A 26,728-nucleotide genomic window follows, 5' to 3' on the forward strand; every position below is an offset into this window, starting at 1 on the left:
ATTTATTCCGGTGTAAACGGACGACTTTCAAGCTCCGGGGATGTGCTTCGCATCAGCCAGTGTAGTTCTGCCCATGTTGCTTTACTTACACTCAAAGATTCTTCTCGAAATCTTGTCACATTCTACCAAATTCTTCCCTAAAACTTTCCGTCGATCATGCTGAGCTCTCCCTGAGCAATTCCCTATCGAAATACCTATCCAAGATCTTTTTATTTCGAGCGCAAATTTGATCTAACCCTTTCTTTTACACCCGCTTTCCGAGATTCGCGACTCTACGAGTAGCCGCAGTCATGGGCGACGATATACGTGTCGAGCTCGGCTCGGTTGCGCTCAATGGCTCATCGCCCAAGAAGGTCGCTTACTTTTACGATTCCGACATTGGTAACTATGCCTATGTTACTGGTCATCCCATGAAGCCTCATCGCATTCGGCTGGCGCATAGCTTGATTATGCAGTACAACCTCTACCAGAAGATGGAGATTTACGTGAGTTTATTCTTGGTCCCCAACTCAACTCTAGGTATCACTGAGTTTCGAATATCATACTGACAATCTGCAGCGCGCGAAACCTGCGACTCGAGGCGAGATGACCCAGTTCCATACCGACGACTACATCGATTTCCTGCAAAAGGTCACACCAGACAACATGGATAGCTTCATGCGAGAGCAAGGAAAATACAACGTTGGTGATGATTGTCCCGTTTTCGATGGTCTTTTCGAGTTCTGTGGTATTAGTGCAGGTGGTAGCATGGAGGGTGCGGCGCGACTGAACCGCCAAAAGTGCGACATCGCCATCAACTGGGCTGGTGGTCTTCACCACGCCAAGAAGTGTGAGGCTAGTGGTTTCTGCTACGTCAACGGTATGTCTCTCCCAGATATTTCAGATATCACGATCTAACACGGCATCTAGACATTGTCCTCGGCATTCTAGAACTCCTTCGATTCAAAAAGCGGGTCCTTTACATCGATATCGACGTGCATCATGGCGATGGTGTTGAGGAGGCTTTCTACACCACCGACCGTGTCATGACCGTTTCTTTCCACAAGTACGGAGAGTACTTCCCCGGCACTGGCGAACTTCGAGACACTGGTATTGGACAAGGAAAAAACTATGCTGTCAACTTTCCTCTTCGAGATGGTATCACTGATGTGTCCTACCGGTCAATCTTCCAGCCTGTCATTGAGAATGTCATGAAGTACTACCAGCCCGAGGCTGTTGTTCTCCAATGCGGCGGTGACAGTCTGTCGGGCGATCGACTTGGTTGCTTCAATCTGAGCATGGATGGCCATGCCAACTGTGTCAACTATGTCAAGAGCTTTAATCTCCCGACTCTTGTTCTCGGTGGAGGTGGCTACACAATGCGCAACGTCGCTCGAACTTGGGCTTTTGAGACTGGTGTTCTTGTGGGCAAGGAGATGGACCGAACCCTGCCCTACAACGAATACTACGAAGTAAGTTGCCTGATCCTGTGTTGACAAGCTCCCACTAACGCTGTACAGTACTATGCTCCCGATTTTGAGCTGAATGTGCGATCCTCTAACATGGAGAACTCTAACAGCCGAGAGTACCTCGAGAAGATCACTTCTTCAGTCATCGACAACCTTCGACAAACCGGACCTGCTCCTTCAGTACAGTTGCAAGACGTCCCCCGAAAGCCGTTCGGCGGTATGACTGATGAGGAGGAGGCCGAGTTGGATGACCTTGATGAGGATGAGAACAAGGATGTTCGCATGACCGAACATCGTTGGGACAAGCATGTTGAACACGACAACGAGTTCGAAGCCAGTGACGACGATGAGATGGCTCAGGCGCATGGTGCCACGCGCCAGAATGGCAACAAGCGCACATTTACCGACTATCGCAAGGGAGAAATGGAAATCGATAATGCCGATGCTCCTCCTGCCAAGGTTACCAACGGTGCTTCCGCTGACGAACCTGCCGAAGAACAAGCTGGCGAGGATGCTCACGATGTGAATGACGATACTATCGACGACATCTCAGCCCCAGCCCCAGGCGAGAAGGAGGCTCCGCCCAAGGAGAGCGAGAAGCCCGACGAGGCCGCCAAGGAACCTGAAGCTAGTAAAGTGGATGGAGACGGTGATGTTGGCATGGAGGACTCAGCGGCTCCAGAGGAGACAACAATCAAGAAGGAAGAGGTCGAGCCTGAGGCACCCGCGGAGCCTTCAGCGCCCACCGAGAAGGCTTCAAAGGACGAGCCTGCTGCCCAAGAGGCCACCGATTCCGCTACGAAGGAGCCCACCACAGAACCTAAAACTATTGAAGAGAGTTCAGATAAGCCTGCAGCAGCACCTGAGAAGGCTCAGAGCGAACAACCCGACGATGCTATGGACGTCGATACGGAGAAGGATAAGCCAGAGCCACCTATCGAGAAGAGCAAGAGCCCTGTGAACTAGGGGCTTCTGGGCAAAGCCCTCTTGATTTCTTAGAGATAATTTCACGTTACAAGGAAAAGCTCATGCCACGTGCATCTTCGCATGGAAGCAACCGGCCTTACGACACTCAACAAGTAAGGAGACGAAAACATTGCATGCGGAGGATTCATGTGGCCTGCAGTCAGGCGTTCCGGGCGCAGGGATAAAGACGATACGAAGGGACAGGCATCGAATTGTACAAGAGGGTGGAATTTCAAGGCTCGATCACACATAATTGGGATGCTGTCTTTATTATGATGTTTGATGTTTGTACTGAGTAGTTAGTCACTAAAGCGAAAGAATTTCTTTAAACACTACAAATCACGATATCTTGGGCATGAGTGGCATGCATCGATTTCAATTTTATTGAAGCATGAGTCTTCGCAATGACGATAATGTCTTTTTGTTGGGGGAGTGACGTCTTGTCTTTAATCCAACCAAGTAACTTTAAACTGAGCACACAACCCAGTTCCTCCCACAACTCAACTACTACTCTTATTATTCCTCCTCATCTCTCCTATTATGAAGCTTTCATCCACGGATATGTGCTAAAGCCTACTTGGTCTCAGCATGGACATCGGCCTAACTCCCACACGGACTTCCCTCGTCTTCTTTTTCGGGTGACTCATCGGCCAAAGGCTCAGTTGAACTCGGTGGAAGACCCATGGTTTGTGGGTGACTGTGCAGTGAACACATCATGTTCAAGAACGCTTCATCCTGGCTCCAGGGACAGTGGCGTTTGAGAAAGTTGTAGCGTTCGATTGCTCTGTCGTGTGAGGCGAGCTCCGGACTCAAGTGCGTGAATCTGTCACGTCTGGCTGATGACTCTGCGGAAGAAGCGTCCTCCTGTGTGCCTTTTCTTGTGCCTTGTGTGTTTGTTTCATTTGTTGAGGGGTCGGCGCTTGAAGTGCCACTGTTTGAAGCGTCATCGTTCGAGATACCTTCGTTGAGGTGGCCTCCAAACATGTGGCCAAACTCGGCCATGAAGGCCGTGACCTCTCGATCGATTTCTTCTCTTTCGGCGGCTGAAAGCATCACGAAGATATCTGGTAGATTTTTCTTAAGGGATTCGTTCATGTTATAGTTAACTTGGGTTGACCTGATGCAGTTCGTGTGGTTCGGCAGTGATACTATAGTTGGAACGTCCAGTCCTGATCAATGACGTGATGTTATCGAGGAAAGAGATGAGGTATTTAATAGTGAAAGAGAAAGGCCATTGCTCCCGGTATATAGTTAGATTGTTGAACTTTCTATATGGAGGTTCTTTCGATGAGTTGATACGCCCTTTCACCATCCTAGAGTTTATTTCTGAGATCACGGAAGTCTAAACCTTCGCATCCAGCGGCAGTTTCGCGGCCCTGGCGAGTTCTCTCAAGAGTTAAAATACAGTCAATGTCGAACTTCATGGTATAGTGTTTGTCCCTTGGTATTATGCCGCTTTGCTATACAGTCAGGTCTTTATCGGATTAGTATCATTTGTTGGACACAAGAGAATGTGCGTTTAGTAGAGACAAGTAGAATGTATAAGTAGAATAGATACGTAGAAATAGATGCGATTATAAAGCGATCGGTACAAGTATCTCAGTGATCTGTCTGTGTCATGGCTCATTTGGGGGGAAACAAGCAGCAGATGGGTGTGGTGTACAAATGGTGTCTGGCTTGAATCATGCTTTAAAGTTTAAGACTTTAGACGATATTACATAGCTTTAGATAACATTCCACATAATTCATATAAATTGAAGTGAGAGACCCTTGATCAGAGATAAAACTCTATCACTATCACACACAGGTCAACTCACAACTCCGAAGATATTCAAAATCTCACGATGATAACGGTCTAGGGTGGCTGAAGGTATTCACGAATGGTGGGGGACCGAGACACTGATAAGATACCCCACATTCCGCATGCACTGCCGACATTCCGCCGGGTCGACTCACAGGCCGGGAAGGTGGAAAGGTGGGAAGGTTCAGTAATAAAGTAGCAGGGTAGGGGACGAGCTACACTTTAGCGTCGACTGCGGGGGACTCGAAAAATAATTATTTCCAACCTAACCCAGCCGCTTCTACTCCAAGAGAAGCCCATCGTCATCCGTCTTCTCTCTCCCATTTTCTTACTCGCCACTCGCTATCTTATGTCAATGTAGCATCAAATATAATCAGATCTTTGAATCTTCTTACCAAATCCTCCCTCCTACGACAATTCTATCCCTCTTGTCGCATCGTCGCTTGACTCACAATGCCCACCCCCGCGCCCGCCGAGGGCGACGCCGCGACGGCCAAGCTCGGCGTCTGGAAGCAGGCCCTCTACGATCGATGTCGCGAGTCTGGAACAGACATGTTCTCCCAGGATGATCTTTTGCGCCTCGATGTCATTCCAAACCGAGACCTCATGCTGCTCGCCCGTGTCGTTCAATCCCTCACAGATGACAAGCTTTTCATCACCATGCGCGAGGCCTCGGGCCAAGTGCTGTGGAAATGGCGCGACTCCGAAGAAGCCCACAAGTGCGTAGAAACACCTCTGGAACAATACATCAAGCTCATAGCTGACAATTGGCTAGGTATAAGCAGTGCTCGACCGACGAACAGGTCATGGTTTACTCTCTTATCGACGACTCGGGCGGCGACGGTATCTGGTCGCAGACGCTACAGAAGCGACTGAACATGCACGACTCGGTCCTTAAGAACGCACTAAAGCAACTCCAGACAAAGGGTCTGATTGCGCCCTTCAAGAATGTCGAGCACCCGAACAAAAAGATGTTCATCAAGGCCTCCATACGGCCCAGCGATAGAGCCACCGGCGGCCCGTGGTATACCGATCAGAACTTTGATGAGGCCTTTATTGAAGACCTACAGCGAGTTGTATATGATTTTATCAAGCGCCAGAGCAGCTATCACAGCACACACGGGGGAGGTGCTGCGCGGACGCAAGTTCCCAAGAAGGGTGTCGTGAAAGGTGGCGTGGAAAAGGGCAAGAAGCGAGATGCTAGTCACATGGATGAGCCCCCAGCGAAAGCCACCAAGATTTCTCCTACGGCGGCTGTTAAAAAGGACGCCCTACTTCCTCTTCCTGCTGGATACACAGGCTATCCGACCGTACGCGACATCGCTCGTCTACTCTCCTCGAGCGGTATCACCCATAACACCATCCTTTCCGAGCACGACGTACAGAAGCTTGTCGACGTACTTGTCTGGGACAACCTCATTGAGTCAGTCAAAGTTGCTGGAAAGATCGGCTACCGCGTATCTCGGATCGCCAAGCAGTCTTTAGAAAGCTGGGCTGGTCGAGATGATCCCACTGGTCGCGAAGGCGGTCCCGAACCTATCGTCAGTGCCTTCACCGAAGCTCCCTGCGGACGTTGCCCAGTGTTTGAGATCTGCGAAGAGGGCGGTCCTGTAGGCCCCAATAACTGTGAATATTTCAAAAGGTGGTTGGGCGTTGAATAGAGCACGAGTGCAGATTTTGCATGTCGATACGTTAAGTATGGGTTATTGATACCTGCTTTTTTCTGACGGGAGAACGGAGTTATGGTCTGGAAGAAGGCTTTTTGTTTCTAGGGATAACAGCAAAGGCGTAGAAGGACAAGCGAAGGCTATTTAGAATGCAGCCAAGCGCAATGGTCGTAGCGATGATCAATCAATTTTACCAAGTAGAAGAATAAGCTATCAAGCGATATTCAAGAATCAATCATTCACAGCACGATAGTATCAGGTGGCAATGCATATGGGGTTAAATGGTTGACATTGCTCAGCAGCTAGACTTTTATGCCAGCTTGCGGAATCCAACTTCTTATCGCTAGTCCTCATTCAAGTTTTGTAATGTGCTCCCAAATCCCATCCCTTTGTCTTGTCCTCAGTAAGAACTTTTTACAGCTCACCGGAGTCGACAATGGTGGCACGCTTCTGGTACTTGACAGCACCACTGCCGGAGCCGGTAGCCTCAAGAGCCTTGACAACGTTCATGGACTCCTCGTCAGCGACCTCGCCGAAGACGACGTGGCGGCCGTTGAGCCAAGAGGTGACAACAGTGGTGATGAAGAACTGAGAACCGTTGCTGGAAACTTTGTTAGTTTAAATCGAACTATAATTAGGAGTGGAAGTGCTTACGTGTTGGGGCCAGCGTTGGCCATGGACAGCAGACCGGGGCGGTCGTGGGTGAGCTTGAAGTTCTCGTCGGCGAACTTCTCACCATAGATGGACTTACCACCGGTGCCCTTGATTGTGTTAGTATGCGCGTCAGAGGTTTGGGTTGATAGAAACGTACGTTACCACGGGTGAAGTCACCACCCTGGAGCATGAAGTCGGGGATGATTCGGTGGAAAGAAGAGCCCTTGTAGCCGAAACCCTTCTCGCCAGTGCAGAGAGCACGGAAGTTCTCAGCGGTCTTGGGGACCTCCTTGTCGTAGAGGTTGAAGTTGATGCGACCACGCTGGCCTGGAGAGAAGGTATGTCAGCATTGATGCAACAAAACGCGGAGCTCAAGTTTGGAACTGATGATGCGGAATGATGACGAATACTGCAGATGCAAATGCAAATGCCGCAAATGTAAGACCATTGTGCATCTCTCGAGGTATTGAGCCGGAAGGTAAGGTAGCTGAAGATGCAGCTTGCCGTCTCGGATCGTTGAGGATGATGGCATCGGGGAGGAATCAACACTTACTCTGAACGGTGGAGGTAGGCTTGCCGTTCTGGAAGACGGGGCCCTCCCACTCAATATCGAAGAAACTGATCAGAGTTAGCTGATGTCTACATCAATGCGATGATTGACAAAGCAAGAGACAACTTACACCTTGTTACCCATGACTGCGGATGAAGCTGAGAAGAATCTAACAGATCTGATTGTGTTGGAGAGTTGAGGAAGAGAAGAAGAAGTTCTCGCTGCAGAGAAGCAGGTATGGCGGGGTAGGAGGGGCTTGAAGAGGGAGGGTCTCATTTTGAGCAAGCTGGAGGGGCAAAGCGTTAGCGGGGGCCGTTGAAGCCAATCGAAGCGTGTAGAACGTGTGAAAGAGTGGAGCAGGTGATCGAAAGGAGATCACGTGAAGTGATCCTGAGAGCTTCCTCTCGTTATTTTGGCTGATGAAGAGAGCCCGCTAGGCCATGAGGTCACAGTGGTGGCTATGGCCACTGTGGGGCGGGGGAGGGGGAGCTTTGCAACAGCTAAGGTTCTGGCTCTGTTGATCAATGATGAATCCATCAATCAATACCTGCTTGTTATTGCAAGCAAGCGAGAGCTGACGAGCATTTCGCATTGCCCCTGGCTCTCAATGGCATGGCTCTGACCGCCATTACTGCCATGCCAGACATTGCAAATAGCGCAAGCACGCGCATTGAGAAACAACAAGACCACATTGGACTGTGCTGTGGACTCAATGGCTGGCTCGCTCGCTCTACCCGTCAAAGCTTCAACGGGGCTATCCTTGGAGCTGATGGAGGTTGCCCGGGCCACGTCAAGCAAGCAACGTATCGTATCGTGCTCGACTCACACACTCCTCTCTGGTCAGTCTGGCTGCAGCAAGCTTGTACTGTACATAGTACATGGCCCCTCAAACCACCAGTCCAGAGAGACGCGTCGAGTCAGTGGCCCGATATGCCCGAAGTGCAGCAGACTTTTGCCAAAGCATCACCCCCATTGGAGGGGACATGGGATACGGCCACCCCGGTGGATTGCATGGGCCCTCCACCTCGAGTCTCATGTAATGTACCAGTATCCAGTCCATTAATCAACCCGTGGGCAGAAGTGACCATTCCAATGTATTTTGAACAGTCAGACACACCGGGAAAAGAAGCTCCCCTCCCTCCGCAGGACCGGGTAGGACAGGGGCAACCAGACCAGCACCAGGCAAGCTCAAGCTGGCAGTGAGGAACAAAGGCGAGAAGAAGCCGACAATACCGGTATTGGGCCGATCAGCTGGCTCTTCCAAGATCCCAATCCGGGTCAGAATAATACCATTGACCCAAGAAAGGTGCTCAGACGGCCAATGTTTGCCTCGAAGGCGTCTTGCTTCTCTTCTCTTTGTAGTGTGCACTACAGCTTGAGCTTCCCCAGAGCTCTCGGTGGTAGAACAAAGGCAAACGCGGCAGGGAAACAATTGAACTTGCACGTACCTTGAAGACTAATACACTTGGGAAAATGATTTGATAGTACAGAAGATGTAGATTTAGATAGATAAAATTACAGAAAACTGGTGATGTACGTGCTGAGGTTGGTCTTTTGGACTGATCTCGAGAAAGGGAAGATAAAAGTTTGGACCAGCTTGACGTCTGGTATCCAATTCTAGCGCCGTGACTGGCCCTCTAGGGCCCTGTTCAGGCCTGAAGTCTAAGGTTGTATGGCGGGGACTCGAGGTTTGACTCCAGATAAGTTAAAGTACCTGCTAGAAGCTCAGTTTCTGGCTCTACAACTGTAACACATGCCAATTGAATGAAAGGAGATGCACTGGAAATTCAATTATACTTTTAGATCAGTGCTACAAGTCCTGAATGCTTTCAACTCCATAATCTCTATATCCTCATACAGGAACGTTGGCAATATCACGTGATCAGCCATGATCCATGCTGACGTTGGGCACTGGGAAATGTCCAAGTGTCCACCATGTCAATAGCGTAGCAAGGGGCATCTCGAACTCCAGATAATCTATTCAATTCCATTACGAATCCCTTCAGGAGCATTATCAACGGCTCCGCGTCTTCTGCGCTCATTCTTCGACGCTTCTGCTGGCTTTCTTCTTCTTGGACTAATTCACCATGGATATTAACGATTTGAAGAATACGGTCTCCAACCTGACCTTGTATGACCTCAAGGCAGGCTTTCGGAAGGCCCAGAATGGTAACCCCTTTAGCGGCCACCTGATGCGCGTCATAAGTCACTGACGATGTCCAGCTGTTATGAACTTTACCGAGATGGAGGCCAAGGTTGGTTGAGCTCTGCGCGACAATAGACCGGGACATTGTCGACTTACCCATCTTCAGGTGCGAGAAGCAACGAATAACGAGCCATGGGGTGCTTCATCGACCCTTATGCAAGAGATTGCAAATGGAACATTTAACTAGTACGCACGATATTTCGAACCATATCCAAAACCAACTGCTGACTGTGAGCCAGCCAAACCCTTAACGAGATTATGCCCATGATCTACCGTCGCTTCACCGAGAAGGCTGCCGAGGAGTGGCGTCAGATCTACAAGGCCCTCCAATTACTCGAGTTTCTTATCAAGCACGGTTCCGAGCGCGTTATCGACGATGCTAGAGGACATATCTCGCTTCTTAAGATGCTGCGCCAATTTCACTTTATTGATCAGAACGGAAAGGACCAGGGCATCAACGTGCGCAACCGAGCCAAGGAGTTGGCCGATCTTCTTAGTGACGTGGATCGTATCCGGACCGAGCGCAAGAAGGCGCGTGCGACCAAGAACAAGTATACTGGAGTCGAGGGTGGTGCGACCTTTGGAGGTGGTTTCTCAAGTGGTAGCTCTGGTCGTTATGGTGGTTTTGGCAGTGAGAGCGCTGGCTACGGTGGTGGTGGTGGCAGCAGCGGCGGCCCTGGCAACTATGGCGGATACTCTGGTGGTGTTTATGGCGATGGTGGCGGTTTCGGCGGCCAGTCTGATGACTGGCGAGGCGATGGCGCTGCCAGCCGATCCGAGCGATTTGAGGAATATGATGAGTTCGACGAGGGTGAGAGACCAGCTGCCAGCTCATCAAGAGCTGCCGCCAAGCGACCCGAGCGCACTCCTGTTAAGAAGGCCGCTGAGCCCCTCAAGAAGAAGGAACCCGAGATTGATCTCTTCTCCTTCGATGACCCTGCGCCAGCATCTTCTGCAGCTCCAGCGTTGGCCCCAAGCAACACTGCCGCCGCTCCTGCGCAAGAAGACGACGACGAGTTCGACGACTTCCAGTCAGCTGCCCCTGCTCAGGCAGCACCATCCAACAACTTTATGCAAAGCCCTGCTGTGACATCGACGGCCTCCTCAACCGCCCAGTTTGTTGCTCCCCAACCTCAATCGGCTCCTCAGCAAGCTGACATTAGCCAAATGGTTAGCATGGCGTCCATCTCGCCTGCACCAAGTGCCTCAGGCACTCCTGGACCCAACTACTCTGCCTTTAGCATCCCCGCTGCTCCTGCGGCACAGGCTCCTAAGCCTGCTGCCTTCCAACAGACTGGACCCAACTACTTCAGCTCTGTCCAAGCACAGACAGCAAAGACCCCAACAACATCTGCCTTCTCAGGCATGGGAAGCGCCTCCAACGCTGCGCCCAGCGGCCCTACTACTATGGCTAACATGAAGCCCGTTACTAGCCCATCTGCCAAGCCAGCACCCGCTGCTGGTGGAGATGCCTTTGGAGCTCTCTGGGGCAAGGCCAGTGGAGGTGTCAAGAAGCCAGAGACACCCAAGACTGGACCCGCAATGGGCCAACTTGCCAAGGAGAAGAGCAGTGCTGGAATCTGGGGAGCCCCAGCAGCTCCATCCTCCAGCGGCAGTGCTCATCCCAAGACCGGCGGATCTGCCATGGACGATCTCCTTGGTTAAGCTTATGTGCTAAATCTGTCTTAAGAATGGTGGATCATAACCTGGAACTGAGACGACGGCTGGGGCACTAATGCCTCTGTTTGTTGAGTGGGCTTGAGAGTGTACAGAATAATAAGCAGTGGGACAGCATGTTTGTATTCATGATAGGATCCTAGATAGGCGTCTGGCGCAACAAAATGAACTGACATGTCATGTCGCTCTATTTTCAGCCGATTTGGCCTGGCCCCTGTGGTAGGCCACCGTCATTAGATCGATTATGCTGTGTCAGGTGAAAACTAACCAACAATGGATTTATGGCGATCATTATGAACCACACAAGATCAGATCAACAACCGAGATCGATCCTGGACCGGATCAGTTGCCGTTGCAGTAGGACGACTATCCCGGAATAACTTGCAACAGTGGGCTCATAATCTTCACCCAGGCAATCTCGCCGTGTATGCGACCTCATTCTAAACAAAGGAGCCTCATCCGGGCCAACGAACCGTACTTCCCCAAGAACGACTCTCATCCAATCATGACCATGTCGATGTTTTCTGAAACAGCAGCCGCCCTTTTCCCTGCGCGGCTATTCATCCAACATCCCTGCTCGTCTAAGCGCCGCCACAACGTTAAGCCTCTGAAGCCTCATTGGCCGATGAACCTGACGCCCAGGAACAGCAAGAGAATTGTTGTATCATGTTGTTGAATTGGCAGGGTTGAGATGATTGTCTGTGGGAGAGCGTGAAGCGCGATGGCGGCTGGTAGTAGGCGGTTGCTGTAATTGGAAACGAGGCTAGACAAGGTACTACCCATGAACTGAGTATGTTATTCTTGTATCTTGGAGAGGTTTGTTGACTTTGGATTGTGTATAAAGACACGGAGTATCGGGCTGTTTGAGATATCCTTTTCTCTTCATCAAACAACTTACACAGCAAACACTCCAATCTCTCTTTTCCTTTTGTCTCATTTCCTTAGTTTCCTTTGTCCTCTGTTGGGTTTTTCTTCTTACTCACGACCAGACGAATCTCGTAACGAATTCCTTTCTTTTACAAGTCCATCTCTCGCCTCTTCTTTGGGCGGGCCGTTCACTTAGACAAAATAACTTCCTCACCCCCCTCCATCCCTTTCTACGCCAAAAACTTTCCTTTGCGCACAGCTGGCTCGTCGCGCCCTCGTCTCTCTCTAGACACAGAATCTGTTGGGAACCTCAAGACCAAGATGCAGCCTGCTCTCGGAGCCCTCGGGCACACCTGGACTGCCATGCGAGCCATGGAGTTCATCTCTCTGATCACGATTATCGGATTGACTGCCAACTTCATTGGTGAGATGGTCAATGCTGATTATGCGGCGCCTTCTGCCTTGATTGGAACACTGGTTGTTGTAAGTTGACTTGTATATGTGCTGTGATCGAAGAGTGACTGACTTACATGATACAGGCCTGCATCTCGACTCTCTACATCGCCATCTCTTACATTCTCTACTGGGATGGCATGCTTCCTCTCCTCCTCTCCACTGGTGCCGATATTATGCTTCTCGTCGCATGCATCGTAGTCGCCTGCACTGTCGGCAAGCCCGTCAGCTACCTCTCGTGCCCCAAGTTTCCCTCGGACGGCAACACGGCCAACTTTGTCAACTCCCTCTTCCACAACGTCTACCACTCCCGTGGCAACACTTTTGCCTGGGTCGACCCTGATAAGGCTTCGTGCTACCAGATCAAGTCCATCTGGGGCCTCAGCATTGCCCTCTGCGTGCTGTTCGCCTTCTCCGCCATCACCTCCGGATGCCTCTGGAAGCGAACAAAGGGGGCCTCTCGCCCTGCTCCCAAGGATATCGAGGGTTGAAGGTGCGGCCGTGAGGGGCAGGTCAACGCCCTGGGCATCAGTCTAGGACCGCATGTGATGGCCCAGGAGCGAAGTCTGGGAACCCTGGCCATGGCGAAGCGGTTCGACAGCGACTCTTCTGATGCTGAGAGCGCACGCCAGCCGTGGTGTCCCCCGCCCCCCACGGCGCCTGTCCGAGTAAAGAGAAAGGAAGTGCCACAGCCTCTGCAGCATCTTCCTCCTTTGCCTCCAGTTCCGGTGTCACCGGGACGTATGAATGATAGTGGACCAAAGAGTCCTCTCGAGAGGGTCTGGTCGAAGCGCAAGACTCTGCTGGAACGGGTAGAGGGTTGGTGGGATCTTGATCTGCTCGAGAAGAGACAGACACTCTTCGGCGGTAAAAGGGTTCAGGGGTAATCGTGCCTTTGGGATATAATAGATTGGATGCTTTGCTTTGCTTGTCGGTTTATGGAAACGAGTGTTTGAGGACACCTGGGTAATGTCTACTGGTTAGATCGGCTTCATCATCAGAAAACGAATAAAAATGGGATCTGGGTTGACATGGATTGCTCAACCATAAACCGCTGTGCCAACGTACCTTATGATCTATGACGCCTGGCCAGAATAACTGTTGCTGAGAGAACACAAGATAGATAACCCAAAAGGTTTCGAGACAAGACTAAATATAAAAGCTAGGTGCCGCTTCAAATGGAGCATTCTTAAATTGTAGTAAGGGAGTGACACTTGGGAATAAGGCACGAAATGCCAATTCCCATTCATATATGTTCCTCCCGAAATGACGGAAATTTAGTATGAGTCCCTTCCACAGTAGAAAGTGAAGTAAAGCAATATTCATATCCTGAACCAATCAACGAACTCACTCCCGAGGGTATCAAATCAGCAAAACTCCATGTCCCAGAATTTGAAGGCACTTGGCCACATCCCAACTTTCATCAATCTGATCTCGCCTCGACCACACCTTTTCCATAACTTCAAGCGCCTCTCTGATCGTGCCGAACACGCTGACCGGACCCAGACGCTCCACCATTGCGCGGTACTTGTCCTCGTCTTCAGGGGGCGAAAGGCATCCTGCAATACAAAAGGGCCACACCAGAGTCCGGAGGCAGATGTTGGATGGAAGGGTCGTCAGGAGTTCTGTCATACGGGAAACGGAAGTTTGGATCTCTGGGCAAGACGGTTGCCAGCCGGATATGACGACGTGAAGGTATGTGAGCGCTGCTTGGAGCCAGATCATGTTATTGACCGCAAGACCAGGGGCTTGCTTAGTATCAACCCCGTAGCCGTAATTTTGAGTAGGGTTCGCGACAACGCTTATAACGGGATCGAAGAAGGGGCCCGGCCCTTGGATCTGCGCTTCAATTACACTGAGGCCCCCCTTGATGGCGTCTTCCATGATTTTGCCTCGCTGAACCAATTCGTTTATTGATAGCGAGTTCTTCTTCTTCTGCTCCTTCTTCCAGGCATCCAGTGCCGCAATGTCACCGATGATCTGCACGACCCAGTTGTTGAGACCAACATAATCTTCCATGAAGAGCGAGCCCGAGATGCGAACTTCGTGGGGGTTGGTGTAAGTTTTGCAGCTGGGCATGATGTTATCTTGGTACTTCTGAAGACGTGGTGCCTGCTCGAGTGTAATGCTGGATATGACATCGATGTAGAGGACATTGGCTGTAAAGAAGCGAAGGGCAGCTTGGTTGGTGCTGAAAGGTCTTCTTATACCCATCTCTGGCGGTGGCCAACGGTAGCTGTAGAGAGCCTCCAATGTCTCGCCCCATTTCTCTGATTGCGGGAGGATCTGTTGAAACATGGTTATAGCGGCATCGAGGTGCATCTTCCAGTGGTCCTTGTTACTCGTTGAAACCTCAAAGATGAGCATTTGTAGGATAGCTTGTAGAACAAGAAGGCGATCTCGGACGCCAGCGCATGAGACCTTGTGGTTGACAGCGGTCATCTCACGCTGCAGTTCTCTCAAGCCCATCTCAAGTTGAGACTGTAATTGATGAACCATTCGGTTTGTGCACTCCTGATGCTCGACTGCGCCATTGGCCATGACTATGCTGAAGAAGTACGAAGTGAGCGACACAGCTGTATGCCAGACAGACTTGTTGCTTTGGAGCACGTCGAGTACCCAGCCACGACCGCCTGCCAGGATGGGAGGGCGGTAAAAGGGGAAGAGATATGGGAAAACGTAGTCGAGGTAGATCATGATGAAGTGAATCTCGGTACTGGCACCAGTTGAGCTGCTGGAGTCCTCAGTCGGGACAGCGAAGTGACTGTGCCATGGCATATCAGGGGGCGAGGCGCCGCTGGTGTTGCTAGAAGCAGGCGTCGACCCAAACTCATGGCCCGAAGCAGGATCAGTGTCGGACGCAGCGGACATGGCAGCGTCATGAGGCTGCTGTTGGTTTTGGCCCTCATTCTGTAGTGTGACATTGCGAGTACCGGCTTCAAGCATCTCCATATACTTGCGATCGCGACGCTGGCTGGCCTGCTTCTTGACCTGAGCCTTGATCTTCTCCGCCATGGCCTTCTGCTTCGGTCCACCGTCCATCCATTCTGGCTTTTCCTCATCGAAGAAACAACTGATCTCGAGGGTGCCACACGCATCGCAGACAGGACGCTTCTCATCGCATTTCTTGCGACGGAGACGACAGGTCCAGCAGCCTGCGTTGGAGCGCACCTTTGAGGACATGAGATGGCGAAACATGGTGGCTAGTGGAGATGACCCCCTGAGCCTCTGTAGTAAAGGTTTGATGGAAGAGCAGCCAGTCAGTGTAAGTGAGTCGTGGTGGTGCTGGAGATGGAGATGGAGATGGAGATGGAGATGGAGATGGGAGTGTGATTAATAAAGCTGTTGCATTTGATGAAAGTTGCAGGTTTGGTCGAGACTCGTACGGGGGCTTCTCAATTGGGTTAGCAGGACAACCCCATGTCTAGGATCGACGGGTTGACGCCAATCGAAATTGGGGGACATCCACTTCCTTGCCAAGATAATTTGTCAGCCAATTCTATTTCCATGCTACTCCATCTTCACTTACATCTTTGATTGATAACAGACAAGAAACAGGAGACGTAAATGACCCGTCGAGTGTAAGATTGGGACGATACCATCAACAAGACATCGAAGTCCGAGATCAAGCCAAGCCTCTTAGTAAGCTATCAATGTCGACATCCACCCAAAGCTCCAGCTACAGAGATCCATCATCCGGGGAGTTATGAGGAGCTCGATTGGATCTAGTCAAAGTACCTAGTCATCTCTGATAAGGCTGCTGACTTACACACAACATGCAGCACAGTGTCACGTCAACACTGCTGTCGCACAAAAGAAGCAAGGACAAACATATTGATACAATCAGAACCTCTATTTATGTATTACCAGACCTAAAACCAATATCAAGTTTAAAAGAATGCAGCGTAACCCCGAAACACACCCATAGAACCTCATCTCCTCTACCAGCTTGACAACAAGCAAATGGTAAATTTCCTCCAGTAACGTGTGGCCAGAGCTTTGGGCCCCTTCTCCGATTCCTAAACACAGCAAACAACAGGCTGCTGGAAAGCACGCTGGTAAGCATTCGGGTTTCGAGTCTCGGTCAGTGGATCCCGCTGAAAGCATAAAGCACCAACGTAAGCACCGATGAACATAGAAATGATGATGTAGCCATTGAACGACACAGCCATCAGTATGAGAATGTAGGTGATAATACACTGCACCATGTGCAATATAGCGTTAATAAAGGCATGTTCCACGAAGCTGGGGCAAAAATTGGGAATGGGGTTGGCGTCGTTGTTGGCGTCGTTTGCATCTTTACCATTGTTGGGGCCAGTAGCGGAAGCAGGCCGAGAGGCCACAGGTTGAATGTCATCAGGTTGAGCAGCAGCAGGTTGAGCAGCAGCAGGTTGAGCAGCAGCAGGTTGAGCAGCAGCAGGTTGAAGGACCGCAAGTTCAATACCAGCAGCGGGAGCATATGGCCCTTGAGAATTGGGGGCGCATCTGGCGAATCGGTGACGTTCCCATTCTCTAGAGACACGAGCTAAGAATTCAAGAAGCATGACCAGCATGAAGGCGCCGAAGCAGGTGATGCCGAACTTGCCTCCGGAATCCATGTACCACGCCTTGGAAATAAAGCAGGTACCAATAGTGTTCCAGTTCCAAAGCATCTAGGAGAGACGTCGTCAGCTGTGATGCTAGAGATGATGAGAAAGGGATGGAATAACTTACGGGGTTTTCAGTGCAGTTCCCAGCCCCCTCTTCGCTCAAGCTGGCGAGAGCTGTTGCAAAAGCTGGATGCATTGTAGCGGTGGCTGCGATATCGTGATCCATGATTGTATTCATGTTGCAAAGCTATAGCAAAGTGATGACGGTTTGTTTGATGATGATGTCTTTGTTGATCTTTTGATGGAAGTTAATCGTTGAAGCAAGTGGATGATGATGATGGAGAAGAAGAACAATGTCAAGTTTCGAAAGGACAGTAACAAACGAAGATATTGACCCTGCGACGAACGTGGAAAGTCCAAAGGCGTCCGACTGAGTCTGTTAGCGAAGGAGCAAAGAAAGGGTAGCTGCAGTAGTATTCGACCTTCCCCAAACCACCGCTACAGTTATCTACAATAGTTTCACACCTTCCACAAACCGACGTGAATGAAGTGTTTTTGGCGGGTGACGAGTCAGGAGAGAGGCAGCTTTGAGTACATGTGAGCAAGTTACCCACCATGAGCTCAAAATTGTGATGCAGGGGTCGTGATTGTGTTGCGATTTAGGTGACAGGCGTTTATATCACGACGAGATTAGTACTAAGCTAGAACAAGTGTAGGGTAAAGGATGGGTACATGGACCGGCAAGTTAGTCAATTACTTTATTCTAACGTTCGTTGTCGTTTTTAGTGTATAAGACGAGACACGTGAATGCTTGGCAGCCTTGATTGCACGATTGAGTATTTACACTATTAACTCGATATTTAAAAGAGATACAAAGAAGCATCAATATGGTGTGAGATACATGCAGTAAATGCTGTGAATCCTCCTCTCTCGAAGGATGGGCAGAGACAAATATCATTCATCCTCAACACCACATAATTACGTAACTACCAGCTCACAAGATCATCTTAGAGCTTCGTGCAACAACCTCAACGGATGCCCCTTAATTAGTGGCTAGGTATACAATGTTGTAAATGATGGCGTCATTTGACACTGCAGCCTGACACTCCAGTGCTGGCTAATCCAACTCCCATCGCCCCGCCCCTGAGGCATCAACACTCTTCCACCAGATTCTACAGAATACTCGTAACCCCGGTAGACGGACTGGTAGTAAACAATAGAAGAGTCTCTGCCTGATGTACATGACAGGTTTGTTAATTATCGATTTGTGGTTGCACAATGCTCGAGTGTTTGCCCTGCCCTAAGCTCCCACCAAACAAGCCCACTAGTGAAATAAACAATGACCGCTGCCTCGACGCATTTGTTCTTGAGTATCTGGGAGTGAGACTTACGAGGGTATGGGGGAGTATGTGTACAGGAGGGGATTTTCCTAATAAACCACGCCCAAATTGGGCTTGCTACACAGGCGTCTCCATGGGAACAGGACTCACAACACTGCCTGACTTTAGATGTTAAGCGCGCTCGATCATCAAACAAATATGGCATACAGATTAAGCAGACTCAATTGATTGTAGCAATGTGGAAATCAAGGCATTCACGTCAGAGATGGTCAAGTTTGGGTACAGTTGATGTATTGTGCGTGTCTCGAAGAGACATCCTTGTTAAGACCGTTGTCATCTACTGTACTACTGTCACCCGTTCAAAGTCATAACCCTTCTTCAGAACCCCCAAGAACCTGCTTGACCCTGACTATGTCGTGAAAATCATAAAATCGTCGAAATCATAGGTTGGATTGGTGGTGAGCTTAGATGCGGTTGACTGGGTTGTCGTCCTTGGTAGGGCTGCCATCCCAGATGCCAGCTTCCTCCTGGACGTCAGATTCCTTCGCAATCTTCTTGGCTCGGTCCTCATCCTGCTGCTTCTTGTGCAGGGCGCGGGCCTCCTCGGGACTGACGCCAAAGTCAGTTGTCTGGGGCAGCATGTGAGCACCATACACAGAGCGACGGGCTGCTTCCATGACATCGATTCCGCGCTCAATGCGATGCTCGGTACCCTCCCTATTCAAACATGGGTTAGTTCCGTCATGTATGTATGACGAGCAGAGTTGAGGATGAACTTACACTCGATGAACCTGGGCAAGTCGCTCCCCGTGGGCGATAGGCTCGGTACCCTGTGCGAGACGCTTGCGGGCCAAATACTTGGCTCGCACCTTGCGCAGTTTGAACTTAAGCTTGGCGATGAGACCCATGGTGATCGTGATGTTTCGGGATAGGATGTGTGCTGAGGACAAATGTGAGATGCTGAAGGGGGAGACAAAGGAACGTGAAGTGAAGTGACCCGAAGGGAAACAACACAAAGAGAAGGAGGACATACCTTAAAGGAAGAGCGAATGTAGATGAGATAGCGAACTGACTTCAGGTCGAAGTGAAAGAAAGGTTGGTGCTTTGGAATGAGGGTTTGGGAACGTCGTTTGGATCGTGACGGAGCAAGCGATGTTGACGTGGAGAAAGGAAAAGAAGTCTGTGGGGGAGAAAAGTTGGAAATTTATAGCCAAAAGAGCAAGCGAGTGATTTCAAATTCAGCGGGCTCTTTCGAACTCTAGGTGCATCAATTTCTGGTGCAGCAGTTTCGCTGCCCTATTTCTGATATCAAAGGGGAGAGTATGGGAAGCTCAACTACGCACTCACTGCTCCTGAACCCAACTTTGCGATGCACGTTTCGAAAAAAAATGGACAAGTTGCATCCCTATGATACCAAACTTCGCATCGAGCTTCATGGCTCTATCTTATATATCAGAGTTGTGAATATCAAAAAACCATGTTGCAGTTCCATGATGCTATTTTCCCCTTTTCGGGTATCCTAGCGCACGTCCTGCTAGGTGATTCCCTACCGGCCCGCACAAACAGTGGGACTCTCGAGGGTGCGAGGCCGGGTACCTGACTAGACCCCTTAGGGACGGGAGACTCGCGTGCCATGGTGGGCAGGGTGGGCACAGGAATGACACCAAGTGCCGTATTGGCCTTGGGAGGTCGATGATCTTCGATTACAGGATTAGTTCTTCATGACTGGCTCTCCTTCAGCACACTCCGTCTCATCACGAACGTAACGATCGACTGCAGTCTCTGCATCTTCCTCGCCGTCGAGAACATCCAACCAATGTCCCTTCACATCCTCCTTCTCCAACACCAAGGCCATGACTCTCGCTGTTGACGCTCGAGTGGTCATGCCTCTGGCTTGCTTCGTTTGTCCCAAGAGCACTCCCCCTTCGTCCTTGTCGGTGAGACCACCAGGGCGGACCGATACAGCGGTCAAGCCGTCTCTCTTCCTGGCTTCAGTAACGAGAGCTTCATCGGCGGCGGTCTTGGGCTCATAGTAAGGACCCAGGAAAGTTGAGTTGACCTTCTTCCAGCCTTCCCAGTCTTCGGCAGTCCACCAGGGAGCTTGCTCGCGTCGAGCGCCCAAGTAGGAGACCTGGAGATGATGACCGACGGACTTGTTGGCGACCGAGGCCTTGATGAAGAAGATTGCAGCATCACGATCGATGCGGATGATCTAGAAACACATCAGTTACACCCAACAACACACGATCCGTAAGTGTGCTTCTACCGTGTCTTGATCAGTTCCCCTTCCAGGGCCTGTTCACTGATTAGCGTACACTTCTCACAGATACCGGACGGAGATCCAACCCACCGGCGCTGAAGACGACAGAGTCCGGCTTCACTTCGTCGAGAATAGCAGCGGCCTTCTCCTGACTATCAACTTTGATGAGATCATGAACCAGGATCTTGTGTTCTCCCGGCAAGCCCTCGGAAATCTTCTTCAGGTCGTCGATCTGGTCAGGGTTACGGATCAGACTCGTCACAGTCCAGGACTTCTCCAGCAGAATGACAGTGAGAAGCCTGCTGATCTTTCCATTGCCTCCGAGCACAAGAACATGACGGTTGGAAGCCATTGCGTTGGTTGCGAGTATCACGATTGGGTTTGGAAGTTGGAAGTTTGTGTAAAACACGCAAGGGACAACACGACATGTATCTATCAGGTAAGTTCAAGACCCTGGCACTTTTCCTCCTTTATTGACCAACCACGACACAGACTACGGACTTCGGACTTGTCCATGACGCGAGCAGCTCCACTATTTGTCTCAACAGGACACCACTTACAAGGATGGTACAACCGTCGAACTACACACGAGAAAATACATCACGAGATATGAGCATCGAAGAGCCAATGGCTTCAATTAGCAGCTAGGAACTACAAGTAACACCATTTCCATCGATCATTGCTCATTGCCAGCTTCTGGCTCTCCTTGGTTGGGCACAAGAGTTGTCCCAGACGGACTTGATTCCCTGTGATGATGGCGGTGATGACCATGGTGATGACTATGTTTATGGCCATGTCCGTGACCATGATTATGGCTATGTCGATGGTTATGTCGATGGCTATGCTCGCGGCCATGTCTGGGTGGGCCATCAGTACGGGGTTTTACACGAGCCCCATTGGGAAGCACGATATATCCCTTCGGTTTTGATTTAGACCGCCTGGGCGGTGGCGGTTCCGGGAGGCTGAAGCAACATCCCATGCTGATTGATGGAGACTCTAGTTGAGAGAGACGTTGTTATCTGTTTCGTCAGTTGGAAAGCAAGTGTAAAGTCGATAAAGATTATGGACTTGGAAAGAATCAAGTTTTGAGCCTCTTGGCCAAGGATTTTATCCTTTCTTCTGCGGTAGCACACATAAGCAGCCAACCAACAGCTGTTCAAATACAACCACCGGATCACTATCCTCAGAAATGGAAGAATATTCTTTGGCTCAGTGTTGTATAACCGCTAAGATTGAATGTTGACGATCGAATATTCAGATGCACTATCATGAGCAGCGCTGCTATTAGACCAATATTATGATCCGCCACGGCCCGGCGTCTAGGTTGCAATTCCTCTCAGATGCTCCGAAACTTGGAAGCACTGAAGACCCAGACCTCTCGCTGTGCGCAGTGGGCTTTCAGGTATTTTGGTTTTTGAATACTACCACCCACAGGGGAAAGCAGGATAAGAGAGATTGAAGTCTACATTAACAGGATAGCATTAGCCACCGGCACTCAGATATATCCGCACAATCTGTTTATGACCAAAGGGCTACGTATGAAGACAGCCTTGATCCTGAACTTTGTGTTGACTCCCACAATACTGAAATTGAAAATCGTGCTAACCGCATCTATCCCAGAAATCGAAAACTCCTACCCAAGCATGAAATACCCCGTCGATACGATACCCACGATCCATCCCTGAGCCGAAAGAAACCCAAAAGTCCTTCTCTCGAACTGTATACGTTGAATCATCATCCAAAGAAATCAAAACTCCTCCCATACAGAACGCCGATTCCATGTCAAGTTTTGCGCTCCCATCCAAGGGGAACAGCACGTCGGAATCAGAACTAGGATGTAGAATGGCCTGGCCCCGGTGGTCGTGGTGGCATCACCGTGAGCTTCAGTCACAACCGAGCTCGGTGAACAGGTGCTACTCTGGGCCGTGTTTGGTCCAGAGGCATGAGTACAACTGGAAGAATGAGTCTCGGCGGTTTCGTCGCTTTGGCGGCTGGACTGGAATCCAGGGAATCCTTCGGAATGGCGTTCTGGACTACCCCAGACGGCGCGGATGGAAACTGCACTAGACTGGAGATTGTCAGTATTTAATGTAAGTCCGATAAGGTCTGCCATTGATAGAGTTTCCACCGCTGACCAGTCAAACTTACTCGTCTCCTTTTGACATCCATGGGAGGCGACCTACCGAGTGAGCTTTCAGGAGTCGGTAACAAGAATCTAACAAGGGCCAGTCTCCGCAACTTACTCTATGTAGATGGCACGGGGATCATGAGTGTAGTTCGAGAAACCAGCATACTTGGGTCGGCTTTGATGCTCTGAGACCATTCGTGGAGAAAAAGGTGGTTGAAGAGGTGAGGTCTCACCCCTATGGTCAAAGTCGACTTGGACCGTGGTACTATCGGTGCTATTGCCAGAATACGTCAAACTGGTGTCTTGGAGTTCGCTAGAATCAGAGTTCACGGCACTCGTATCTGACTCCCTGTCACAGGTTGAAGAGACTTTTGAATCCGAGCTCGTGCTTGAACTTCTACTGCCGCCGTCCTTCTGGCTTCGAAGCGAAGAAATAGAACGAGCCATGTTGGCATTGTGGTGGTGACAAGGTTCGTGAATCTGATGGTATTCTATGAGTCTGATTCTTCACTAAAATCGTCTTCAAGATTCTGATAGATGTCCACAAGAGTGATGAGAAGAGGAACAAGAATTTTCGCTGTGTTGAAACCGAGGTTATATAGCCATTCTGCGACTTATCAAAAGGCTTGGAGTTATGCATGGTTTCTTTCAAAAGTCGTTTCTGCAATATGACTTATGAGGCACTGGCATGTTTGCAGGTCAGGTCTTTATTCCTTCCACTACCCGATGTAGTGTGACCACGACGATACCATATGGATATACAACTTCAAAGAAAACGCCGTTTGCGCCTTTCTACGAACCTATACCAAACAAGAATCTGCAATGCGGAAGATATTCACCGCTGGAACAAGGGGAAAAGTGAAGATTGTTGGCACACCGATCCATTGAATTTTTTCGACTAATAAAACTATAGTTTTCATCCTTTCACTTCCAAACAACGCCAAAGAAGAACACAAGCAATGTTTCATCCGAAACCCGACTGAAAGAACCCAACTTCCCAATCACTGCTTCAGACCCCGAAGAGCATAGAGCTCCTGAGGCTTGCCCTGCGAATCACAGCTCGAAAATTTCCACCACTTTCCGTACCAAGAACCCGCGATATTTGTCAGACCCCAAGAGATAGGCGCAGGCATTGGAGGCCAGTTAGCCCACATACCCTCTTCGGCGGTTCGATCCAAGTTCAGGAGGAAGAAAGGCACAACATCGAGCACGCCGGCCTTTGTGACTGTCTTCTTGCCCCATGTCTTGAAGGTCAGGCCGGCGGCAGCGCCTTCAGGGGTATCTTCCTTGGGAGCCTTGGGGTGGTTTGACAGAGCGGCGATGGTGGAGATTTCGCTGTGGAAGTGATGCTCGAAGGGCTCCTTGAAGGCATCCATGAGCTTGATGACTTGAGCGCCGTCGAGATCAGTGGGCGAGGCGAGGTTTGAGAGGTATGTGTTGAACTCGGCGAGGGGCGCAAGGAAGGACTCTGAGGTCTCGGTGTTAGTTACCAAGTACTAATTGAAGACTAGGGTTCTTACCATGCTCATGGTGAGTCTCGTCCCAAACTGGCTCGTCACCAAGAAGCTCTTGGACCTTGGGGAAGAGGTTGTCCTCCTCATCATCGTGGTGCGACTTGACGAACTTGAACCAAGTCTGAGAATATCCAATGAAGTCGGCCTTGTCGGCGTCCTTTACGTGAGGAGCTTGGAGGTAGATGGAATTGAAGCCACGAATAATGGCATTGTGCAAAAGCGCCATGTGAGTGGCGCCTGTGGTGAAGAGATCGGTCTACCAGGTTGGATAAGTCAGTATTGCAAATTACACCCCAAAGCATCTGAGTTCAGTTGACTGACCTTCTTAGTCTCATACTGCGGTGTTGTCACCAGCTTCATAGGTCCATCAGCCCATGGCTGGCTACCAGTCGGTGAGGCGGACATATCAAGATACGGCGAATTAGCGAGAAATACAGCAAGTCCAGCAAAAAGAGCCTGAGCTACAATAAAGAGGAGAATACGTTGGCCAGACATGATGAAGAACACAAGAAGAGAGGAGAGGGAGGGGAGATAAATGCGACGAAATAGGTACAACGAGGGACACGTTTGTCCGACTTGAGAGTGAGACAGCCACTCAAGATTCAGCTTCTGGGCTCACTTCTTGATGGTTCGATAGCTCGTCATGTCATGGGAGCTCATGCAGGTGTGGGTGGGAGCTGATTAAAAGGAGATTTATTATTGGGTGAAACACGAAAGACCCTGGAGCAAAGGGGGCCCAAGAGGGCAGCAGACGGACCATTTCGAAGACCGGACCCCGGAAGTTCGGACTTTTGATGTGGGGCCGGCCGGGGTGGTTCATGATGCAAGTCCTCGGAAAGAAGATATCATGGCGTCTCAATGAAGTGTCTACCTACACATACAGCGTAGGATCACTGTGAAGAGTATAAGAGTAGACAAACGAAATACAAGTAAAATTATCAATGTCTGTATCACTCCGCGTTACATTCAAAACTCCATTGCCCACCCTGAAAGACGCCATTGACAAGATGCCACCAATTTTACATTCTATGTACATCAGTTCTTTTAAATCGTCCCGTAACTCCCTCTAGGCAAATGCTCCAACGGCAGCCATCAAGAGCGCACCGGCACAAACAGCCATATAGGCCCGTAACCTCCTCTTACCCTTCAGAATCTTGTAACTCTTCTCTGTCAAGAAGTCCTCGGCCAACAGTTGCACAAGACCAGCATACAGCAGCAGTCCCGATGACACGGCGTTCATGAAGCCAACCACGAGTAGACCTCCTGCGCTCTTGGGGTCGTACATGCGATGCACGATAAGACCGATTGCTTGGCCGATTGGTGTTGTGGTTCCGTAGGCGAGAACCATGAGCCATGGACGGAGAGATTTGCGGGGGAACTGAATTGCGGCGATGCGACTGCCAAGGGCGAGACCTTCGAAGGTTTGGTGGAAGCTGATAGCGACAAGAAAGACTACAAAGGCGGGACCGGTAGCGACGGAGATGGCCATACCGATGAAGACACTGTGAAAGAGAATACCAGCCTCAAGCAAAAGGCACTGCAGTAGCTTTCTTTGTTGCTCCTCGGGGTTCTGTGGTCCGGGAGACATGGGCGTCATGGGTGTCATAGGCTCCTCCTCAGCCCCTGCTCCCTCAGGCTTGAGCGACGCATAAGGTCCATGTCGATGTCTCGTGCTGCTTGATCCAGCTGGCTCAAGCTCTTCCATATCCAAATCAAGATCCGAGTCGTCATCGTTGAAATCATCGTTAAGCTTCTTGCCCTCCTGTCCCACCAGAGGTGAAGATCCAGGGAGAGGCGACACGCCAGCAACAAGCCCCTGACTCTCCATGTTCTCAAGACGAATATCCGGTGGTCGCGGTCCGTGCCTCCTTTCAGACAGTCCAGCTGCATCCATCATGGGCAGCTCGCTCTCGTGTTCATCGTCCGAGTCAAAGTACCCATGATTGTGGGAATGAGAGTGGCCAGCTCCTCGGGCAGTAAGGTACGATTCGATGCCGACGACAATGATAGCAGAAACCATAGCCACAAAACCTGGAAACGGTGTATATCCTTTGCTAAAGAAATCGGGGAGGCATGGGTCGGTCATGGACTCGAAAGCGGTCGGGAGGAGGTGGACGAAGGCCGTTGCCAGAAGGACACCGGTTCCAATGTGCTGGCAGTAGAATATCACGGTTTTCTGGCCTCGGCCACGCATTGTTCGACGCGAGAAAAGAGGGAATGCGCATGCTGGAAAGATATCAGTACCGTGTCAAAGCTCCCAATTGAACAAGCCTACCCAACGTGCTGAGGGTCAAAATAAGAATCAATGCAAATACATGCGCCGACGTATCGTAAGAGCCCTTCGTCCTCGAACCGCATTCTGGTTTCTCGCCATCATCTTTGCGACGCTTCAACTCGGCGAGAATTAAATCTGTTGGAATTGAAGCCCACGACTCCCCTAAAAATTGTCAGTAAGGGGCTCAGCTAAAAATCATGATGTGTAATACCTCGGGGCACCTCTGAATGGGCACTCATCTTTTGACCGTAACTACCTGGTTTCCCTATAATTGCTGTTTTGTCGACAATGGCATCGCGGGAGAGGACACGATTACATGGAGGTCAATGTGTG

At 50.2% G+C, this 26,728-nt stretch overlaps 14 protein-coding genes across 14 annotated transcripts; 4 read left to right on the forward strand and 10 right to left on the reverse strand.

The window, feature by feature from the left end:
* Positions 1-26: 26 nt before the first annotated feature.
* FOBCDRAFT_313535 (uncharacterized protein) lies at positions 27-2,825 on the forward strand. The gene is made up of 4 exons (XM_031180829.3): positions 27-485; positions 559-859; positions 910-1,451; positions 1,500-2,825. Exons 1-4 carry the CDS (start codon positions 291-293, stop codon positions 2,412-2,414), a joined length of 1,953 nt encoding a protein of 650 aa, XP_031041597.2. The 5' UTR covers positions 27-290; the 3' UTR covers positions 2,415-2,825.
* Positions 2,826-2,900: 75 nt separating this feature from the next.
* Positions 2,901-3,716, reverse strand: FOBCDRAFT_210302 (uncharacterized protein). Its single transcript, XM_031180830.3, has one exon. The coding sequence runs from the start codon at positions 3,507-3,509 to the stop codon at positions 3,015-3,017; it is 495 nt and encodes a 164-aa protein (XP_031041598.2). The 5' UTR covers positions 3,510-3,716; the 3' UTR covers positions 2,901-3,014.
* A 743-nt stretch (positions 3,717-4,459) lies between these two features.
* On the forward strand, positions 4,460-6,202 carry FOBCDRAFT_210303 (RNA polymerase Rpc34). Its single transcript, XM_031180831.3, has 2 exons — positions 4,460-4,934; positions 4,991-6,202. The coding sequence occupies exons 1-2, from the start codon at positions 4,669-4,671 to the stop codon at positions 5,874-5,876; spliced, it is 1,152 nt and encodes a 383-aa protein (XP_031041599.2). The 5' UTR covers positions 4,460-4,668; the 3' UTR covers positions 5,877-6,202.
* A 94-nt stretch (positions 6,203-6,296) lies between these two features.
* Positions 6,297-6,855, reverse strand: FOBCDRAFT_124132 (peptidylprolyl isomerase; the record flags this gene model as incomplete). The annotated part of the gene is made up of 3 exons (XM_031180832.3): positions 6,297-6,483; positions 6,537-6,643; positions 6,694-6,855. Coding segments are annotated over 3 exons (456 nt in total), but the record flags the coding sequence as incomplete, so codon positions are not given.
* Positions 6,856-9,021: 2,166 nt separating this feature from the next.
* Positions 9,022-11,148, forward strand: FOBCDRAFT_210307 (uncharacterized protein). Its single transcript, XM_031180834.3, has 4 exons — positions 9,022-9,255; positions 9,310-9,341; positions 9,399-9,478; positions 9,532-11,148. Exons 1-4 carry the CDS (start codon positions 9,174-9,176, stop codon positions 10,955-10,957), a joined length of 1,620 nt encoding a protein of 539 aa, XP_031041602.2. The 5' UTR covers positions 9,022-9,173; the 3' UTR covers positions 10,958-11,148.
* A 1,009-nt stretch (positions 11,149-12,157) lies between these two features.
* FOBCDRAFT_194447 (uncharacterized protein) lies at positions 12,158-13,176 on the forward strand (the record flags this gene model as incomplete). The annotated part of the gene is made up of 3 exons (XM_059608793.1): positions 12,158-12,319; positions 12,376-12,692; positions 12,783-13,176. 3 exons carry the CDS (start codon positions 12,158-12,160, stop codon positions 13,174-13,176), a joined length of 873 nt encoding a protein of 290 aa, XP_059463778.1.
* A 251-nt stretch (positions 13,177-13,427) lies between these two features.
* Positions 13,428-15,643, reverse strand: FOBCDRAFT_980 (fungal-specific transcription factor domain-containing protein). Its single transcript, XM_031180836.3, has one exon. The coding sequence runs from the start codon at positions 15,485-15,487 to the stop codon at positions 13,652-13,654; it is 1,836 nt and encodes a 611-aa protein (XP_031041604.2). The 5' UTR covers positions 15,488-15,643; the 3' UTR covers positions 13,428-13,651.
* Positions 15,644-16,308: 665 nt separating this feature from the next.
* Positions 16,309-17,116, reverse strand: FOBCDRAFT_194449 (Ctr copper transporter family-domain-containing protein; the record flags this gene model as incomplete). Its single annotated transcript, XM_031180841.3, has 2 exons — positions 16,309-16,941; positions 17,003-17,116. 2 exons carry the CDS (start codon positions 17,114-17,116, stop codon positions 16,309-16,311), a joined length of 747 nt encoding a protein of 248 aa, XP_031041609.3.
* A 1,497-nt stretch (positions 17,117-18,613) lies between these two features.
* On the reverse strand, positions 18,614-19,376 carry FOBCDRAFT_210312 (uncharacterized protein). Its single transcript, XM_031180842.3, has 3 exons — positions 19,252-19,376; positions 18,999-19,158; positions 18,614-18,935 (listed from the first exon to the last, which is right to left on the reverse strand). The coding sequence occupies exons 2-3, from the start codon at positions 19,124-19,126 to the stop codon at positions 18,683-18,685; spliced, it is 381 nt and encodes a 126-aa protein (XP_031041610.2). The 5' UTR covers positions 19,127-19,158; positions 19,252-19,376; the 3' UTR covers positions 18,614-18,682.
* A 553-nt stretch (positions 19,377-19,929) lies between these two features.
* Positions 19,930-20,830, reverse strand: FOBCDRAFT_235106 (uncharacterized protein; the record flags this gene model as incomplete). Its single annotated transcript, XM_059610014.1, has 3 exons — positions 19,930-20,430; positions 20,464-20,513; positions 20,569-20,830. 3 exons carry the CDS (start codon positions 20,828-20,830, stop codon positions 19,930-19,932), a joined length of 813 nt encoding a protein of 270 aa, XP_059463779.1.
* Positions 20,831-21,067: 237 nt separating this feature from the next.
* Positions 21,068-21,668, reverse strand: FOBCDRAFT_210315 (uncharacterized protein). Its single transcript, XM_059609309.1, has one exon. It carries the CDS (start codon positions 21,455-21,457, stop codon positions 21,155-21,157), a length of 303 nt encoding a protein of 100 aa, XP_059466552.1. The 5' UTR covers positions 21,458-21,668; the 3' UTR covers positions 21,068-21,154.
* Positions 21,669-22,225: 557 nt separating this feature from the next.
* Positions 22,226-23,053, reverse strand: FOBCDRAFT_266729 (uncharacterized protein; the record flags this gene model as incomplete). Its single annotated transcript, XM_059611398.1, has 3 exons — positions 22,226-22,546; positions 22,627-22,657; positions 22,722-23,053. The coding sequence occupies 3 exons, from the start codon at positions 23,051-23,053 to the stop codon at positions 22,226-22,228; spliced, it is 684 nt and encodes a 227-aa protein (XP_059463780.1).
* Positions 23,054-23,471: 418 nt separating this feature from the next.
* Positions 23,472-24,789, reverse strand: FOBCDRAFT_313542 (uncharacterized protein). Its single transcript, XM_031180845.3, has 3 exons — positions 24,442-24,789; positions 24,127-24,376; positions 23,472-24,074 (listed from the first exon to the last, which is right to left on the reverse strand). The coding sequence occupies exons 1-3, from the start codon at positions 24,613-24,615 to the stop codon at positions 23,608-23,610; spliced, it is 891 nt and encodes a 296-aa protein (XP_031041613.1). The 5' UTR covers positions 24,616-24,789; the 3' UTR covers positions 23,472-23,607.
* A 397-nt stretch (positions 24,790-25,186) lies between these two features.
* Positions 25,187-26,634, reverse strand: FOBCDRAFT_266731 (Zinc/iron permease; the record flags this gene model as incomplete). The annotated part of the gene is made up of 3 exons (XM_031180848.3): positions 25,187-26,346; positions 26,396-26,557; positions 26,607-26,634. The coding sequence occupies 3 exons, from the start codon at positions 26,632-26,634 to the stop codon at positions 25,187-25,189; spliced, it is 1,350 nt and encodes a 449-aa protein (XP_031041616.3).
* Between the last annotated feature and the right edge of the window lie 94 nt (positions 26,635-26,728).

This window comes from Fusarium oxysporum, chromosome I, assembly GCF_013085055.1.
Source record: "Fusarium oxysporum Fo47 chromosome I, complete sequence".
NCBI lineage: Eukaryota > Fungi > Ascomycota > Sordariomycetes > Hypocreales > Nectriaceae > Fusarium > Fusarium oxysporum.

Bases quoted from the DNA above. Each gene is read 5' to 3' on its own strand.
- FOBCDRAFT_210302 (XM_031180830.3), bottom strand. From the start codon at position 3,509: ATGAACGAATCCCTTAAGAAAAATCTACCAGATATCTTCGTGATGCTT.
- FOBCDRAFT_980 (XM_031180836.3), bottom strand. From the start codon at position 15,487: ATGTTTCGCCATCTCATGTCCTCAAAGGTGCGCTCCAACGCAGGCTGC.
- FOBCDRAFT_313542 (XM_031180845.3), bottom strand. From the start codon at position 24,615: ATGTCTGGCCAACGTATTCTCCTCTTTATTGTAGCTCAGGCTCTTTTT. The intron at 24,377-24,441 runs GTCAGTCAACTG...CCAACCTGGTAG, and splicing joins CGCAGTATGAGACTAAGAAG to ACCGATCTCTTCACCACAGG. The intron at 24,075-24,126 runs GTAAGAACCCTA...CCGAGACCTCAG, and splicing joins CGAGACTCACCATGAGCATG to AGTCCTTCCTTGCGCCCCTC.
- FOBCDRAFT_210303 (XM_031180831.3), top strand. From the start codon at position 4,669: ATGCCCACCCCCGCGCCCGCCGAGGGCGACGCCGCGACGGCCAAGCTC. The intron at 4,935-4,990 runs GTGCGTAGAAAC...ACAATTGGCTAG, and splicing joins GACTCCGAAGAAGCCCACAA to GTATAAGCAGTGCTCGACCG.
- FOBCDRAFT_210307 (XM_031180834.3), top strand. From the start codon at position 9,174: ATGGATATTAACGATTTGAAGAATACGGTCTCCAACCTGACCTTGTAT. The intron at 9,342-9,398 runs GTTGGTTGAGCT...ACCCATCTTCAG, and splicing joins TTACCGAGATGGAGGCCAAG to GTGCGAGAAGCAACGAATAA. The intron at 9,479-9,531 runs GTACGCACGATA...ACTGTGAGCCAG, and splicing joins GCAAATGGAACATTTAACTA to CCAAACCCTTAACGAGATTA.
- FOBCDRAFT_210315 (XM_059609309.1), bottom strand. From the start codon at position 21,457: ATGGGATGTTGCTTCAGCCTCCCGGAACCGCCACCGCCCAGGCGGTCT.
- FOBCDRAFT_210312 (XM_031180842.3), bottom strand. From the start codon at position 19,126: ATGGGTCTCATCGCCAAGCTTAAGTTCAAACTGCGCAAGGTGCGAGCC. The intron at 18,936-18,998 runs GTAAGTTCATCC...ATGTTTGAATAG, and splicing joins CTTGCCCAGGTTCATCGAGT to GGAGGGTACCGAGCATCGCA.
- FOBCDRAFT_313535 (XM_031180829.3), top strand. From the start codon at position 291: ATGGGCGACGATATACGTGTCGAGCTCGGCTCGGTTGCGCTCAATGGC. The intron at 860-909 runs GTATGTCTCTCC...CACGGCATCTAG, and splicing joins TGGTTTCTGCTACGTCAACG to ACATTGTCCTCGGCATTCTA. The intron at 1,452-1,499 runs GTAAGTTGCCTG...AACGCTGTACAG, and splicing joins CCTACAACGAATACTACGAA to TACTATGCTCCCGATTTTGA.